Source organism: Pelobates fuscus, chromosome 6, assembly GCF_036172605.1.
Source record: "Pelobates fuscus isolate aPelFus1 chromosome 6, aPelFus1.pri, whole genome shotgun sequence".
Taxonomy (NCBI): Eukaryota; Metazoa; Chordata; class Amphibia; order Anura; family Pelobatidae; genus Pelobates; species Pelobates fuscus.
In genome coordinates, this window is record NC_086322.1 from 96,207,852 (window position 1) to 96,227,318 (window position 19,467).

At 36.5% G+C, this 19,467-nt stretch overlaps 1 protein-coding gene across 6 annotated transcripts in view; it reads left to right on the forward strand.

Moving 5' to 3' along the window:
• MICU3 (mitochondrial calcium uptake family member 3) overlaps positions 1-19,467 on the forward strand; it is a 184,916-nt gene that overhangs the window by 143,259 nt on the left and 22,190 nt on the right. For 4 of the 6 annotated variants that reach the window (XM_063458052.1, XM_063458053.1, XM_063458054.1 and 1 more), the window contains 2 exons: positions 7,640-7,740; positions 8,116-8,287. In XM_063458052.1, the coding sequence (XP_063314122.1) occupies positions 7,640-7,740; positions 8,116-8,287 (273 nt within the window). Of the gene's footprint in view, positions 1-3,263; positions 3,360-7,639; positions 7,741-8,115; positions 8,288-19,467 lie in introns of all 6 variants that reach the window. The other 2 variants (XM_063458050.1, XM_063458051.1) reach the window with 1 other exon arrangement.

Below are 19,467 nucleotides of genomic sequence, written 5' to 3' on the forward strand. Positions count from 1 at the left end.
AGGAAAACAATTGAGGATTAGATACACTAAAGCAGGAAAGACAACCAAAAGGGGAATTAGACACACAAAAGGTGGTACAAAATTAAAAAGTGAGGTTAAGAGAAACACAGGTGAAAATATTGCGGAGGGGAGGGGGAGTGTGGCAAATAAGAGTTATACAATCAGATTATATTTTTGGGGGGCAAATTTAGTATGGTGCTTGAATAGAATATATAAGTAAATAAACTATACATTTTTACATTGAAACATTAATTGTATTTACACATGATTATCCACTGTACATCATGCAGAATAGATTTCAATTCGGCTATTAGGTAGCTATGTATATGTTTCACTCACACACATCTACTTTCTGTACCAGTTGAAATAAGCTATTTATTGCAAACATACATTTTAAAAGGAATAACAATTGATATTCCATTCCATTGATATTCCATTGGCATTGTGGGTTAAATATTATAAGCACGTGATATTATTATATAATGAAAATATCTTGAAAAAAATCTTAAAAGATTTACCTCACAGGTGCAAGATACTGATAGTCAACTCTAAACCTGTTATTTAAAATATCTCAAATTGTAACAGTTTATAGGAATACAGAATTATTTGTTAAACTGATAATTCAATATCTAGAAGCATTGTAAGCAGTATTGTAAAAAAGGATCATTTCAGTTTTTAATATTTCAGTGTTCATTGGAATCTCCAAAAGACAAAATTGACCTCTTTTCACATGTATGTTGGTTAATGTAAAAATTTGATAGACAAACAGACAGACAGGCAGAAAGACAGACAGATAGATTGAATTAATATATCCCAAATGTTGGTTGAGGCGGTAATATGTGCCTTTTTATTATTAACAGTAAGACTGAAATTTATCCTTGGAAATTTAAATACAACTAAGGAGCCATTTAAAATACAAAACAACATAGAGGAAGGGTGTTAGAGTTAGAGTGTCCATTAGTAGGTTTTGGAAACAGGAGCCCCCTTTAATGCCTGTAATCCAGCACAAAGATAGTCTTCTCTCTGCTGCCCAGTCAGCCTATCATGGTATCACCTGGATTGATGACCTCTGGTCCAATCATATGCTTCTCATTGTGAACTTCGGGGTCAAGAATGCACAAGCAGCTTACACCCTAAATCAGGGGTTCTCAACCCAGTCCTCAGAACCCCCTACCAGTCCAGGATTTGGGGATTGCCTGGGTGTGTCTAAGGTGTTTAGAAAAAGGGGAAAAAAACACCTTAGACTCTAAGGTGTTTTTTTTTCTTTTTCTAAACACCTTAGACACACCCAGGTAATCCCTAAACCCTGGACTGGTAGGGGGTCCTTGAGGACAAGGTTGAGAACCCCTGCCCTAAATGGTAGTGAATTAGGGATAACCACACATGAGAAGGATTTGGGAATTGTTATAGACTACAAATTAGGCAGCAATATGCAATGTCAATCTGCAGTTGCTAACGCCAGTAAGGTTTTGTCATGTATATATAGGGGCATAAATTCTAGGGATGAAAATATAATTTTGCCTCTTTATAAATCGCTGGTAAGATCACACCTTGAATATGATGTGCAATTTTGGGCACGTGTTTTAAAGAAGGATATCATGGCACTTGAAAAAGTGCATAGACGAGCTACAAAATTGATAAAAGGAATAGAGGTTACAAAATTGATAAAAGGAATAAAGGATAGTTACGAAGAAAGGTTAAAAAAATTTAAATCTCTTTAGTTTGGAAAAACAGCGCCTCAGAGGGGATATGATAACATTATACAAATATATTCGGGGCCAGTACAAACCATTATCTGGAAATCTATTCATAAACAGGGCTATACATAGGACACAAGGTCACACATTTAGACTGGAAGAAAGGAGATTTTCATCTAAGGCAAAGGTTTTTTTTACAGTAAGAGCAATAAGGATATGGAATTCTCTGCCTGAAGAGGTGGTTTTGTCAGAGTCACTACAGATGTTTAAATAGCAATTGGATAAATACTTCCAAAAACATAACATACAGGGATATTATTTCTAATTTGTGGGGTAATAGCTGCTTGATCCAAGGAGACATCTGACTGCTATTTTGGGGTCAAGAAGGAATTGTTTTCCTAGTTTGTTGCAAAACTTCTTTTGGATCAACAGCAAAAACATGTGAGGAAGGCTGAACTTGATGGACGCAAGTCTCTTTTCAGCCTATGTAACTATGTAACCATTGCTGACCTATGCTGCATACATGGAAATTATTTTCTTCTCTATAAAGAGCATCAGACATGAAAATCTTCGAAAATCAAAAGTCAACGAAAAAAAAAAAATCTTCGAAAATCAAAAGGGACGAACTGCCTCTAGTGGCTGTCAGTTTGAGAGCTAATAGAGGCGTGTGTTCCTGATCAAATATAAACTTTATGCCTTTAAATGTGATATGTATGTTTATTAGTATTTAGAATCACTTGTTCACCACTTATTTTGTCATTTTGTTGCTTACACGTTCAGATAATAACTTATTAATAGTACTAAAATAAGTGGAATTACACTGGCATTTTCACGTATATTAACATTCCTAACTCTCTAGGCTGTACTAATCTTTTTAAATAACATGCATGTTTCCGGCTTTTTTTTTCTGCGGGAGGGGGTAGAGCACAATACAGACTTTTGATGCTTTTTCACTTTTGTTCTCATGTTTGAGATACCTGTACAAATATCTGATTGAACAAAAGACTGCTTCATGTAACTACCTATCTGTCATTCCATTTTTACGTGAAGATCCGTTGATAGCATAGCCTGCTCTGAAAAGTGCTCTCTGTAAAGTCCCACTGTTCGACCAGGTCCAGTATTTACTGTAATAGCTAAAACACTCGGGTAGCTGTGCATTTTTCTGTGAAAGATGTACAGTGAGCAAAAGTAATTTTTTTTCTACATTTTATTTTTAATTTTAAGAAGACATAAGTACATATTTATGATGTAGAGTGTTTTCATCACGTGGTTGTGGATACCTCCATAGAGGTAGTCGCAAAAACACAAACAAATGATAATGTCACATTGAAAACATATTTAAAGATATATTTTAATTTTGTCAAATACCTACAAAACATGTTTAACCTCTTACCCCCCAAAAAAATTTTATTGATAGAAAAATATTCCCTTACTTATAAAAAGGTAACTTGTTTGCTTTGATACATTCTTTTGTGAAAAATGCAATTTATGTGATGTTGTATTTTTTTTATAGATTATGTTTCGTACGAGTTTGCAATGTTAAGTATTTTCTTAAACCATCTACAGGTACTTAAAACAGATGAGCAAGAGCATGTCTCCAGAAGCTATTGGGATACACTGAGGCGTAGCACAAGCCAAGCCCTCTTTTCGGACCTTGCAGAGGTATAACAAAACCTCTGTGCTCCAAGAAACATTTGTTATGTTACATCTCATTACATTTTGGTTAACACTTCATCACTTTTACCTAGCACCTTCATCTCCATCAATTTTCTCTGCATGCCGCTTTTTTTCTGCCTGTGGTATGTTATGTTCCTTTGTACTATTTTACAATAGAATATCTCCAAGTGCTGTGTGTGTGTGTGTATATCTGTAAATATACTATATATATATATATATTTATTTATACTGATCAGCCGCAATATTAAAACCACTGACAGGTGAAGTGAATAACATTGATTATATTGTGGCAGTGGCACCTGTAAAGGGGTGGGATATATTTATATTAGGCAGCAAGTGAACCAGCAGAGGACAACCGGCGAACCAGCAGACGCCAATACACATTGATGCATTTGGGGAGTGAAGGGCTATCCCATCTGGTCCGATTGATAAGACAGAATAACTACTGTGTCAGAACACACCGTGCGTCACAGTTCGCTGAATATGGTGTGCATAGCTGCAGTCCCATCAGAGTGCCGAAGATGACCCCTTTTCACTAACCAAAGCACCTTCAATGGGGATGTAAGCATCAGAACCATGGAGCAATGGAAGAAGGCTGCCTGGTCTGAAGAATCACGTATTCTTTTAGAGGCCAGCTGCTTCTGCATCATTTACCTGTGGAAAAGATGGCAGCAGGATGCACTATGGGAAGAAGGCAGTGGAGGCAGTGTTTTGCTCCTGGCAATGTTCTGCTGGGAAACCTGGGGTCCTGTCAATCATATGGATAGTACTTTGACACGTACCACCTACCTAGAGATTGATGCAGACCCCGTACACTTCTTCATGGCAGTGATGTTCCCTGTTGGCAGTGGCTTCTTTCAGCAGAGCAATGCACCCTCCCACACTGCAAATATTGTTCAGAAATGGTTTGAGGAACATGACATAGAGTTCAAGGTGTTGCCTTGGCCTCCAAATTCCCCAGTCCTCTATCCAATTGAGCATCTGTGGGATGTGCTGGAACAACAAATCTAATCCACTGAGGCCCCACCTCACAACTTGCAGAACTGAAAGAATCTGCTGCTCATGTCTTGATTCCAGATACCACAGGACATGTTCAGAGCATAAGAGTTGCATGCATAAGAGTTGTTTTAGCAGCACGAGGGGGCCTTGCACAGTATTAACCCCTTAAGACCGGAGGGCGTACTATTACGTCCTTTTAAAAGCGGCTCTAAACGCCGCCGGACGTAATAGTACGCCCTCCGGTTTTTAGTAACTTACCCGGTCGCTGGCGGTCCCACGCCGGCGATCGCGGTTCGGGGGACTCCCAGGGAGCCCCCCGCGGCACGTCCGCCCTCCAGGAGCCCTCCCGGCCATGTGAGAGTGAGGTCCTTGCGAGGACCTCACAATCACATGGCCGGTATAGCTGCCTGCTGCATTGCCAGCAGGGGGACCAACTGTAATGACAGTTGGTCCCCCTGCTGGCTGAAAATCAAATAAAAATGTTTTAAAACAGTGTAAAAATAAATAAATTATATACTTAGATCATATATATATATTATATATATATGATCTAAGTATATATATACACATATACACACATACACATACACCGTCTAGGTGTATTTTAATATTAATATATATATAATTATATATATATATTAATATCAAATTACACGTAGACTGATACTGATTAAATATATATATAATTATTGTTATATATATATTTATAAATAATATAAAAAAAATTAATATGTAAATACGTAAAAAAATTAAATAAAAAAAATAATTAAAAATAAAATATTAAAAAATATATAGATGTGTTTTATTTCGTTCTAACTGTATTCTGATATTAATATATATATATTTATATCAAAATACACTTATAACGAAATAATATATATATCTATATACATAAATATATACGTATATATCACTATATATATATACCTATATATAAATAAAAATATTAAAAAAAAAAAATATATATATATACGTATATATACACATATGTATATATATACATATATTAATTCTACACATATATTTATGTAATAATTTTACATAATTAGGTATCCTAATCAATTACAATTAGCGGGACCTGCCTGACCACCCATGCCGAAAGTATAGGGAATTTAATTTGCTAGCACTATATTTAACCCTATAACTTTCCAAGACACCATAAAACCTGTACATGGGGGGTACTGTTTTACTCGGGAGACTTCGCTGAACACAAATATTAGTGTTTCAAAACAGTAAAATGTATTACAACCATGATATCGCCAATAAAAGTGACGTTTTTTGCATTTTTCACGCACAAACAGCACTTACAGGGACGATATTATTGCTGCAATACTTTTTACTGTTTTGAAACACAAATATTTGTGTTCAGCGAAGTCTCCTGAGTACAACAGTACCCCTCATGTACAGGTTTTATGGTGTTTTCAAAAATTACAGCGTCAAATATAAGGCTTGTGTTTAATTTTTTTCACATTAAAATTCGCCAGATTGCTTACGTTGCCTTTATGACCCTATGGTAGCCCAAGAATGAAAATTACCCCTATGATGGCATACCATTTGCAATAGTAGACAACCAAAGGTATTGCAAATGGGGTATGTCCAGTCTTTTTTAGTAGCCACTTAGTCACAAACACTGGCCAAAATTGGCGTTTTTTGCATTTTTCACACACAAACAAATACAAACGCTAACTTTGGCCAGTGTTTGTGACCAAATGGCTACTAAAAAAGACTGGACATCGCTTATTTGCAATACCTTGGGTCGTCTACTATTGCAAATGGTATGCCATTATGGGTGTAAATTTATTTCCTGGGCTACTATACAGTCTCAAAGGCAACGTAACCAATCTGGCGAATTTCAATTTCAAATGTAACACGCTATATTTGACCCTGTAACTTCCCAAAACACCATAAAACCTGTACATAGGGGGTACTGTTTTACACGTGAGACTTTGCTGAATACAAATATGTGTATTTTATTGCAGTAAAAGCAAACAGTATTATGACATTGACAGTTAAAATGTCATGAAGAACGAAAAAAATCAAAAAAAATCTTATTTTCTCCCATTTTTTTCATATTAAATTATGTTTCATAGCTAAATATTTGATATTAAACTAAAGCCCTGTTTCCCCTGAATAAAATGATATATAATAAGGGGGGTGCATTTAATATGAAAGAGGTGAATTACGGTTGGACAGACATATAGCGCAAATGCCAGGTTTTGTTTACGTTTTGTTTCGTTCACAACTTGTACATTTGGCTGCGGTGTTAAGGGGTTAAACAGCTGGTTTTAATGTTGTGGCTGATCAGTGTTTATATATGTTTATACAGTATAGTGCAGTTGTATACAGTTAATATTAATATACTATATATGCCATAGAATTCAGACAGTGTATTTAGTTCTTATGTAGCTGTGTTAAATATATAGTTTTGGTTTAAGATTATCTGAACAGTCTAGCCAGCGATCAAAATTTCTACTCAGCACTAGCCATTAGCTAGTGAAAATTTAGCCCTGGTGAGTAGAAATTCGCCCCTGGAGGGTATACAATGACTTGCAATTGCAAGTAACTTTGAAGTAGCAAATGACCACAAATGTTATGCCCTGGTTTAGCTGTTATTGTGCATCCTTTGATAATTAGCAGGAAATTGTCATGATGACCGTTCTTTCAACTTGTTTTATAAAAAATTAAACCATATAGTTAATCCTCTTACATTAGTTCTAATAACAGGTAAACATAACAAAAATAATATTTGATCAATTATAATAATAGTTATTTATGTACAGCATTTCTATCTATATACAGTTTCATATGCCCAGATATAAAATATCTAGCGAATACAATAATATCAGCACTATTTGGAGTTCAACATTAATACCTCATATTAACATCATGCCACCAAATAACTCAAGGTTGCATATTGGTATGGCTTGGTAAGACTCAACATCTATTGATCCTTACTCACTAAGACTATTTTGCGGAAGTAGCAATGTGTAAAAGCCTTCGTCTCTTGCTAGGACATAGCACATATAGTACATATAAATAGTACAAAATTATTGTATACGAACGGATGCACACAGATAGACAAGATTTGAAATTCGAATTGTATATAGAGAATGAATGTACCTTTTAACTCTTTTAATCATCTGGACTAATCATGTTTTTGAATTAACTAATTTAGCAAGCTAGATATATTGAAGAACAAAGCTATCTTTCTAACTTTTTTTCTGATAAACATTTACTTGAGTTTTAACATTTCCATTTTTCAATAGGGTGCTGATGAGCTCAACAGCTCAATGATTCATACCACACTTCTTGTGCACTTTTTTGGGAAGAAAGGGAAGGTTGAGTTGAATTTTGAAGATTTTTATAGGTGAGTGTCCTTACTATTTCAGCTACAATATACCGATGCCTTAGGTTTTCCAGCTAAACTGGCATGTCACAGTGACAGTAACTGATCAGAATAAAGTGTACAGACACAAAGCACTTTTTGATATTTTTAACTCAGTCTAATAGATGCAAACACATATTTTAGCAATTGGCTCTTACTCTAATTCAGGGTGGGAAACTCGTAGCTGTCTGTCTCAGATTGAAACAGTGATCTTTTAATGTAATTAGATATATTTTATATTAAAGGTGGCAAGGATTTTTCTTTTTAAATATATTTCAAGATTTTTCTTAAGTGTATTTGTAGACTGTGGTTTGAGATAAATTTGCATTTAACACACATGTATTACTCATACCTCAGGTTCATGGATAACCTCCAAACTGAGGTGCTTGAAATTGAGTTCCTGTCTTACTCAAAAGGAATGAACACTATCAGTGAAGAAGATTTCGCACACATTCTCCTGCGATACACAAATGTAGAGAATACATCAAGCTACCTAGAAAACGTGCGCTTCAGAATTCCAGAGGAAAAGGTAATGTTTTGTTTAACTTTTTTTTATGACCACTAGATCACTGTGGAGGTATACTTGTCATCCTAGCTTGGGCCAGCATTACACATTACTGCACTACAATTGACTTTTTTCAGTTGTTTATGTTTTCCAATTTAAACAAAGATGATTCAACCTAAGTGTTTTTTTATACTTTTTTATATAACACTATATTTCAGGCAAAAATTGATTCATTGAAGTGAGATCTTAAAGGGACACTGTAGGCATCCAGACCACTTCAGCTGATTGAAGTGGTCTGGGTGCAAACTCCCATCGCACTTAACCCTGAGCATGTAATTATTGCACTTTTTACAAACTGCAATAATTACCTGCTAGGGTTAACTCCTTTTCTAGTGGCTGTCTACCAGACAGCCACTAGAGGGAGGATAGGCAACCTTTGATCGCCTAAAGTTTGTAGTTTCTTGTCACTATAGTTTCCCTTTAATATACATCTATTAAAAAATATTTTCATTACATTTCTTGTCTAAATATTATGCAAGTGTAACCTATTTCCCAGCAATAATTATCTGTCTTATGTATGTTTTGCATTCTTTTGTAAAGATTTTGTGTTTGCTTCCCCTTGGTGTAATTTCAGAAAGGTAAACTTAGATTATAAACCTATTAATAATAAAAAAAGGTAGATTTGTGAGTCTATTTCTTAGAAATACAAAGTAACATAGAGATAGAAATAAGTCCTGGATTTATTTTTTGGATAAGCGTTTTAAATTATTTCATATTTTTGGATGAACCTTTGAAATTATTTTCCAAAATAGTAAAATATAAAAAAAAAAAATCATCTATAAATAAAATATATCAAGGGGGCGACGCCTAACCTTGAGACAGAGCAGACGCCATTTCCCACAGCTCCGGGAAGAAATCTATCAAAGTCAAAAATATCATGGGTGCCAATACCCGCAAGCCCATATATCGACAGATAGCAACCAGTGGGCACCCCACCAAATCGCCATATGCCGTTTTTCCAGACCCCAAGACAAAGCGGCAAAAGCGGAGATCTGTGCCCTACTCTCTGACCCCAAACCTTGGCCTCCTGCACAACCTGCCACCGCCTGGAGAACCGAAACCGGGAATTCCCACACCAACACACACCGGTCTGAGGCAAGTGCAGCTATGAGACCTCAGCCAGGAACCAGGGATATCGGTGAGCTGCTTCAGAGGAAGACCCTACCCAAAATGGCAGTGCCAAAAGATCAAGTCACCCTTACTGCACCCCATGGCCACACACACACAGAAATCTCCTTGCGCTCTAAACTGCTACATACTGAGCAAACTCCCACGGAGGTCCCTGATGGCAAAGCCCCTTCAACCAAGGAAGATATTCAGATATTCAAAACCTGTTGGAGGATATCAAGAAACTGCTGGCAGCAGATCTGGCACTTCTGAAGGCCGACCTGCAGATGGTCAATGACAGAGTCAAGGCTTCCGAGGGGGACATTGCAGAGCTCAACAAGAAATGTCTCCCTCAAAACATCATTACACGCCATGCAGGCCCAAAAACAGGCCCTCTCCATACACTCTGCAGCCTTTGAATACCGTTCTCGGCGAAATCACATAAAAATCAGAGGCATACCATGAACTCTCTCACTAAATGAGATGCCTGGTAGCCTCTATCTTGCCGCCAAACCAGGCCAAAAGGTTCTCCCATGATGGAATATTTCATCTACCTACCTCCGCCAAAGCAACCACCATCGTGGGGCGAGACATAATTGTCCGAAGCACCCTCACGCACGAAAAAAGACTCCTCATATCGTCTCTTCAAGACAAGATGCCTTACTCTTTTGAGGGGTCTAACCACTTTTTTCCGGACCTCACTCATTCCATACTTCAATGGCGCAGATCCCTCGCACCGATCACATGCCAACTAAGGTCGGCTGGAGTGATTTTCAGGTGGATGGCTCCCAGGTAACTGGGGGTGACACACAAAGGATCAACAAGGCTGAATCTGCCGCCCTCTCGGGAACTTTGGGGCTGCAAGTCTCGAGCATCCAAGCGGGTTGCCATGTCTGGGACCCCTTGCATATCATCCCTTTTATCCCTCAGGGTCATGTGGACCCGCACCCAGGGACCTGACTAATAACTGAATGCATGCCATGCAGTTAGTGCTCATTTACTTGTTTTTAATTCCTTTGTTTGATAAGGAACAGTTTTAGTTCAATTTGGTTATAACTTATAAACATTTTTATTCTTGCTTCTCTCAAAACGATATGGCACCCAGATTCGCCTGCCCTGGTGGCTCAAAGAATGGGACACTGTCCCCAGTAATAGGTGTTTAGCTCCACAGCTGTCTACCCCCCCCCCCCTCCCCAAACTCACTTTGGTTAGGGGTCTCAATACCTTCTAGTGTGGCCCTCTCTAACTAATAGGTTTACCTGCTATTCCCATATCCCTCAGGCTGCCCACTACCCTTTGCAGTCTTACCTCAAAAACCATTAATACTTGGCGTAAACTCCTACAAGTCTAGAATGGAGCACACTTAGTAGCTATAAGTAGTATTACATTATGAAGCCTAATTTGCCCTAAAGTATTTAATAAAATAATCGTATATACACTAACAACACTCATGTCTCTTATATATACCCTGCTAATCAACCATCCATATACGCTTGAGAAGAGATATGCTTGTTTTACTTTTTGTTATTTAACCTAAAAATGTGCTGACATACCCTGCACCTTGCATGTACGTTTTTTGCTATATTTACTCACGTATGATATGTACGGTAATTGAAATACTGAATGTCTAAATGTGCACAAGAAAAATAAAGGGAAAAAAATATACATATATATATATAAATGTGAAAAGTATCAAAATATATATTTTTTAAAACACTAAGAAGTTTATGAAAAAAATATGAAATAATTTGAAAAGCTTATCCAAAAATATTAACCCCTTAAGGACCAAACTTCTGGAATAAAAGGGAATCATGACATGTCACACATGTCATGTGTCCTTAAGGGGTTAAATAGATGCTTGAGTGACATTATCTTGGAGTTAAAGATGATAATGAGGTTGTCTCAGGTATAGACAGTTCACTCCCACCATGAAAGATTCATCACTGCAGATATATGTAAATATGGCATGTTCAAAACGAACACAGGACATAGGCTTAACTTTGCAAGGCTAGTCTGTAGCTGTCTAGGTAAAAATGTCACGTGTTTTCCAACATGTCATGGAGAAACTACTTAAATAATATTTAGATTACTGGGAAGCTATTACCACAAAAGTATTACTTTAACCCACTTTTCACTGGGTAGAATACCAGGTACTTTGTCCCATGATCCTTAGAGGGTCCTCTAACAATGCTTTATGGAACCCTGGATGGTACTGCCATAGGGGTTGACATGAATAGACCAGTTTGGCTCAGTTGATTTTGTGTTGTTGTTTTTTTTGTCTGTGATAAATATTTGTTCCTGGTACATATCATATTCAATGATGTATCTCCTAAATAACTCATGTACATTGTTTAAAAAAAAAAAAAAAAAGAAGAAGTTTATCAAGGACAACCCTTTTACCTCAGATCCAAATATGAGACATGGTCATAAAATGTTAAAATGTTGCCCTCCTTTAAATACTTAAACAATAAAGTCCAGCTATGACCTATATAGTTTTATATATTATCCTTAGATTACATAAACCAATATAACATTTTTGCAGACAGACCTTTACTTTTCCAAGAGAGGATCTGCTACTACTGAAAAGTACTGTGTTTTTAGAACATTCAAGCACTTAGCAGGGGCATCGTCCAAAGCATAATATCAAACTCTAATCCCCTCTATGACGTGTTATTGGATGGCTTTCATTGATCAGTGAAATGGACTTACCTTTAGCTAAATACCAATATCAAAGAGCCCAGCCCAGTGGAATGATTGAATAGTTGTTAAGAAAAGTGTGTGTCTAATTGGTTCATTTCGTGTGTAATAGACACATTGTTATTCTGGCCCCTGAGCAATACAAAAAAAAACTATTGGAAACAAGATGCATCATTGCAAACTAATAGGGCTGATGTTCTAAGTAGTCCTTGAGGCGTGGGATGTTTGTATTTGTATTTGTGGTGAGATCAGGTTAATCCGTCCTAAGGAAAAAACACAAACAGTGTGTCTTTGCTTGAAATGGCTACACTTTGGCAGTGTTGACAGTTCTGCTTGTGGAACTAGAATACGTAAAGTGTACTTAGCGCTGAGGCTATTGTTTAATATACTTTCATCTTCCTTCTTGGTCAAATGATGAATGCCCTTTAATTGAGTTGTTTGTATTGAGTTGTAAATGGTTTTGTATAATTTCTCACCATGTAAAAACAGGCATTTTGTGTATAATTTTGGAAAGAATGTGAAAACATATTGTTATTAGAGTTCACCCCATTTGCAAAACCTCATCGTTTAAGTAAACTGTTTTCATGTAAGCACTAAAGTGTGGTTTGAAATGTTAATGGCAAAAAGATTGAAAGTTGCCCCCTTTTATTTCGAAGAACTTTCTTTCTACATAAAACATTTGTAGTGACCTTATTAAAGCAGCCCTTTTCTTATGTCTCCTGTACATTAATAAATATACTTCCTCACCACTTGTCTTTATTTAGGTTTCGTAATTTTTCTTCCTTGTGTCGGATCTCAATACTTGGGCGTAAGCATTTTGTTCTTCTTGGTCCATTATGTCTGCTGCTTGCCCTTCTCTGGGATTGATTTTACGGAAAATTATGGGTAAATTTGATTGGCAACTGAAACAGAGCCTTATCTTAAGCTCTGCCTATTGTTGGATTTTGCCAACCTATACTTAAGGAAAAGTACAGTGGGACCTCGGTTTACAAACGCCTTGATTAACATAATTTTCAGTTTACAAATAAAAATCCATTGAAAATAATGCCTCGGGTTACAAAATGTTTTGGCAATACAAAGCAAGTTTCCCCAAGATGCATTGCGCCTGGGAGGTTTATAGCACCGCCCCCTGCATGTTGGAGCCTGTGGGTAGCACATGGCGTTGAGTGAGGAGGTGTCTGAGTGGCTTTTGCATCAAATTTTGGAGCCATTCTGGAAATTGCTTGCAGTTGATTTGGGACTTGTTGGTGTATTTCTCAAGCTGTGGAAAGGTAGGGAGCTGAGCTTCATTGTTTGCATGCCTTTTATTGTGTGTTCTGCATTGTGGGTTGGTTTCCATGCCAGCTCATTTGGACTTTTTTCTGACTTCCTGAACGGATTAATTGGTTTTCAATGCATTCCTGTGGGAAACCACGTTTCTGTTTACATATTTTTTGCAATAAGAAACGTCCCAAAGAACGCATTGAATTCGTAAACCAAGGTCCCACTGTAGTATATGTGTATGTCTATGTATTTTATAAAGAATAGAGCCCTCAGCAAAAAAAAAAAAAGTTTTAGACACAGGGAACAATATAGAAGCAAATTAGATTAAGTTTATTTTTGGTGGCAGGTTCACTTGAATCTTTGTTATGACTTGTTTATAACATGGCAGTATTACAGATTGGTATACAGTTATTAAATCGTACAATAGTTGTGCATTATTCACATACTTTAAAAGATCAATTATGGGTTTGGCGAATAGGCAAAATAGAAAGAGAGAAGAGATGTTGGAGAGTGAAAAAGAAAGTGAGGGGATGGAAATTAGAATAATTGTTGACGATATGAGCTCTGAGTCTGAAGACTACATTCCCCATATGTGGATCACTTGCACTTAATACTGGACCTCTGTCTCTCTATCTGGTGTGAGATTAATATAAGAGGTGTTATGATTATTTATAGTTATTTTTTTAGAGATCATGTATCCTATTGTTAGATTAGGGGTACAGGGTGGTTACAGTATCTAGAGCAATACTGCAATGCAGGCACAACAAAATATTGGTTATCTGTAGACAGGCGGGTAGTCAGATAGCAGCAACAAACAGGTGTAATCCACAGGACATTCTTCCACTTGCAACATAGATGAAGTTATGGCTCGCACTAAGTATTACTCCCACTGCATAGGATTATATGGGTCCCTTGTACCACATCCTATAGTAGAAAAAAGTAATGAGAATGAATATATATTGCAATAGGTAATTATGTCCTAGTTCTAAATTATATCTTTTAGCTTTTCTCTACATACTATTCCAACTCAAGTTAAGGTTTGAACTTCGGGTACTTTGTCCTTCTCATCATATAAATAATTACAGAAGTGGTGCTCTTCAATGTGGTGGAAACCCTACACATTGCTTTTAATTGTGCTACATTAATGAGTAATGTGGCAAAGTAACCTCGCCACTGGTTCTTGGAGGGGCCTGTTTGCCAGCCTCCTACCTCAGGACTATGGGCCATGCAAAAAGGCTCATAAAAGACTTTGTACGTGCCTTTTTGCTATCCTCTTCGGGAACTGAACTGACACACGAACCAGGGACCAACCGGGAGCTTGTAAAGCCCTATCATCACCTCTTAACGATTCTAACCGCAGCATTCTAATTGTTCGTGTGGGTGGCAGCAGTTCGCATGGTCGACCACGAGGTATGTATCTATGGCTGTATCTACCCTGGGGATTGCTATATTACTATACTCCCCTGGGATTATAATAATTTGCTCTTTTACGAGCATATTGCTACACTCTCTTGGAGGATAGGTCTACCCACTGGAAGCTGGATCCTGGTCTTGAGTCCAGGGTGGGTGGAGGACAGCGAGACCCCAACCAAGCTGTAATGCTGGAAGTGGGGACTACAGTGCTGATGGTGTCTGGTGGAGTGCTTGGAGTACTTGGTGAGCACTAGGAGCATCAATTGGCAGAGGCACCCTGTCTGGGGGGTCAGGCAGTCCACCACAAGTAATATTTGTACAGAGAAATTATTGAACAAAATAAGGACATAGTTAAATCTACATGAATTCATAGTAAGTCATAGGAATCACAAATTGTAAGTAATCAAAAGGGGCTTTCCCTGAAACCAGCTACTTCTGCAAATCCATCTGATGTCTAGTTCATAGCGTTAGAGAAAGCAGGGTTTGCACCTGCATGTATTATTTAGGAGTCCATAGACGACAGTCCGACTTCAATACATGTCCTTGATTAAAGAGAGTTGGATAAAGTACTGCTAGGTAGAGCATAAAAGATATATAGCAAGTGACAAATAAGCCCATGTGGTCAAAGCATGCAGTCATCTGGGTTGTTGAGTAGGTCAACTTTCCCCTCTACTCACATGCTCTTGTGCTCTTGCTCTAAATTGTTGTGCAGATGGAATTGATATGGGATGCAGGGGAACAAATCTTTTGTGGACTTTAAAATATTAACGTAAAGCTTATTTTGTGCACTGTACAAATACTTTTGCTGCTTCTATCTCTCTAACAGCCGAACATTCTGCTGTCATCATGTGGCAGTGTGGCATATGCCCTTTTGTAGATCACTCACTACATCCACTTCATTCTCTGTCCAAGACAATATTTTAGGAGCAAGCTTCTGCCTGATTGTAAGAAGGGAAGGAATGGAGTGGACAAGTGAGTCCTGAGGAGAGAAAATTTCAACGTTTGTGATTAGTGAGAGGGAGAGGAAATCTGAGCTGTGAGGCTTGTAAAATGAGCAGACTGAGAGATGAAAGATTGACATAGGGTAGTATATATATATATATATATATATATATATATATATAGGCTTAAAATGCATTCTGCATCCATCAGATACAATACACTTGGGAGATATGGCGGTTTTATTTTTTTTCTGTCTATAAGAATCTATAACTAGGCCCATCGTAATCCTAACAATAGGTTCTTAAAGTTGCACTATCCCACCCCCATCCCCCTGCAAAATGAATATTTTATGAAGAAATTATCTTTATGGCAGACTGCCACATACATATTTTAAAACATATATATTACAGACAGCTAAAACAATTACAGTCACCACACTCAGTCTTCTCACAGTCTTCTCATACACACACACTTCACTGTTTTGGTTTGTTAGCTAAAAACAGACACTTTTGATTTAGTATTTAAAAGAATGACACACTAAGCACCATAACTTCTACAGCCCCTGCAATGGTTAAGGTGCCAGGAGTGCCTCTCAAAATTTTACTGTAAATGTTTAAACGGACAGGTCTCCTATATGGCACTGTAGCTTCACGAAATTGTGCCAAAGACATACAATGGGGGTACCGTTGTACTCAGCAGAAGTAACTGAACACATAATAAAACCTTGTACAGGAATAGCACACACCAACTTTACAAAATACACATGAGAAGTTCTTTGTTATAAGTTTGTGTGCCAAAAAACCCAAAATACTACATTTTATTCCAATATTTAGCAGAGATTGGCGGTGAAATGGCTACTTAGAAAGTGTCAAAACAACCTTAGGACAATAGCCTGTGATGTCTACCTTATATAAATATATACTTTTGTGTGGCAATTTTGTTTTCTTTTATGGCTATTAAGCTTACAAGACAAACATACCAAATTCTAAAATCGCTCCATATTTAACCCCTTAAGGACCGGACTTTTTTTGCGATGTTGTACATTTGCGACCAGGCATCTTTTTACACTTTTGTGGTGTTTGTGTTTAGCTGTAATTTTCCGCTCTCTCATTTACTGTTCCCATACAAATTATATATTGTTTTTTTCAGGACAAAAGGGGCTTTCTTTACATACCATTATTTATATAATCTCATGTAATTTAATTTTTTAAAAATGAAAAAATATGATGAAAAATTGAAAAAAATACATGTTTTTTGACTTTTATGTGAAAAATCTTTTACTCATCTACAAAAGCGAATGAAAAAAACTGCTAAATAGATTCAAAATTTTGTCCTGAGTTTAAAAATACCCAGTGTTTACATGCTTTTTGCTATTTTTTTGCATGTTATAGGGCTATAAGTACAAGTAGGATATTGCGGTTTCAAAACATACATTTTTAAAATGTATCAATAGTGACATTGTAACACTATTATCTGTCATAAATCTCTGAATAACATCCCACATGTACATATTTTTTTTAAAGTAGACAACCCAGGGTATTCAATATGGGGTATGTCCAGACTTTTTTAGTAGCCAGTTAGTCGCAAACACTGGCCAAAGTTAGCGTTCATATTTGTTTGTGTGTGAAAAAAGTAAAAAACTAAATTGAACGCTAATTTTGGCCAGTGTTTGTGACTAAGTGGTTACTAAAAAAGACTGGACATACCCCATTTGCAATACCTTGGGTTGTCTTCTTTTGCAAATGGTATGCCATCATGGGGGTAATTCTCATTCCTGGGCTACCATACGCTCTCAAAGGCAACGTAACCAACCTGGCCATTTTCAATGTAAAAATATTTGACCCATATATTTGACCCTGTAACTTTCAAAAACGCTATAAAACCTGTACATGGGGGGTACTGTTATACTCAGGAGACTTTGCTGAACACAAATATTAGTGTTTCAAAACTGGAAAATGTATCACAACAATTATATCATCAGTAAAAGTGCTGTTTGTGTGTGAAAAATGCAAAAAAAGTCACTTTCACTGACAATATCATCGCTGTGATATGTTTTACTGTTTTGAATCACTAATATTTGTGTTCAGCGAAGTCTCCCGAGTAAAACAGTACCCCCCATGTACAGGTTTTAGGGTGTCGTAGAACGTTACAGGGTAAAATACAGTGATAGCAAATTAAATTCTCTGGACTTTTGGCCTGGGTTGGCAGGCAGGTCCCTTAAATTGCAATCAATAAAATAACTTCATTATGTAAAAATATTACATAAATACGCACGTAGAATTTAAATATATATGCATATTTATATATTTGAAGTCTACGTGTATATATATATAATTATTTATGTAATTTTTTATATGGACATATGAATAGTTCGTATTCTTTTTATTTATTTATATATACATAGATATATATACAATTTCATTCTAAGTGTATTTTGATATAAATATATATATATTAATATCAAAATACAGTTAGAATAAAATTTCGTATAGATATATAATTTTTTTTAATTTTTTATTATTATTTTTAATTTTTTTTATTTAATTTAATTTACTTATTATTTGTATTTTATAATAATATATATATACAATATATATAGTTATTATATATATTATATATATACGTGTGTAATTTAATTATAAGTGTATTTTTATATTAATATATGTACATATTAATATAAAAATACACTTAGCATGACATTATATATATGATATATAGACATATATTATATAGGTATAATATATGTCTATATATCATATATATATACACATATATAAATTTTTTTTAATGATTTTACACATGCAGGGAGACTGCCTGTCAGCACAGACAGTCCCCCTGCAGGCAGACACTAGGACACCTATTGTGACCATGTGGTCGCCCTGTTGGGCGATCACATGGCCACAGGGGTCCTAATTTGCCATGGGGAGACTGTCTGGGCTGCAGGCAGTCTCCCCACAACGGGAGCACCGCCGATCGCCGCCGGGGGAACGACGGCGATCGGGTAAGTACATTTTAAATTAAGGACGGTTCAGGACCGTCGTCGGTCGGCAATGGGAAAATGCCGATGACGGTCCTGAACCGTCCCGCGTCCTTAAGGGGTTAAAGTTTATTTTACTCCTTGTGCTTTGTGACCTGTAACTACCAAAAAAAACTGAAAATCCCAGACACATTATATATTCTGTAAATCAGAACAACTAAATTAATTTATTTTTAATTACTTTCTTTAACCTGCACTAATTAGGCACACATTATTATTGCAAAAACTGTACAAAAAACACAATTTTTTTCTTTTTTTTTGCATTTTTCTGTATTTTTGTAATAATAAATAAGCATTTATATATATATATATATATATATATATATATATATATATATGTTACATCAAATTAAAGCCCTTTCTGTCCTCTAAAAAAACAGTATATAATATGCGTCGGTGCAATAAACTAGAGAGATGCAAATTGAAGTTGAACGCATACAGCAAGAAAATGCAAAAATTGCTTGTGTCATTAAAGGACCACTCTAGGCACCCAGACCACTTCAGCTTAATGAAGTGGTCTGGGTGCCAGGTCCAGCTAGCTTTTACCCTTTTTTTTATAAACATAGCAGTTTCCCAGAAACTGCTATGTTTATACTGAGGGTTAAGCCAGCCTCCAGAGCCTCTAGTGGCTGTCTCATTGACAGCCGCTAGAGGCGCTTGCGTGCTTCTCACTGTGAAAATCACA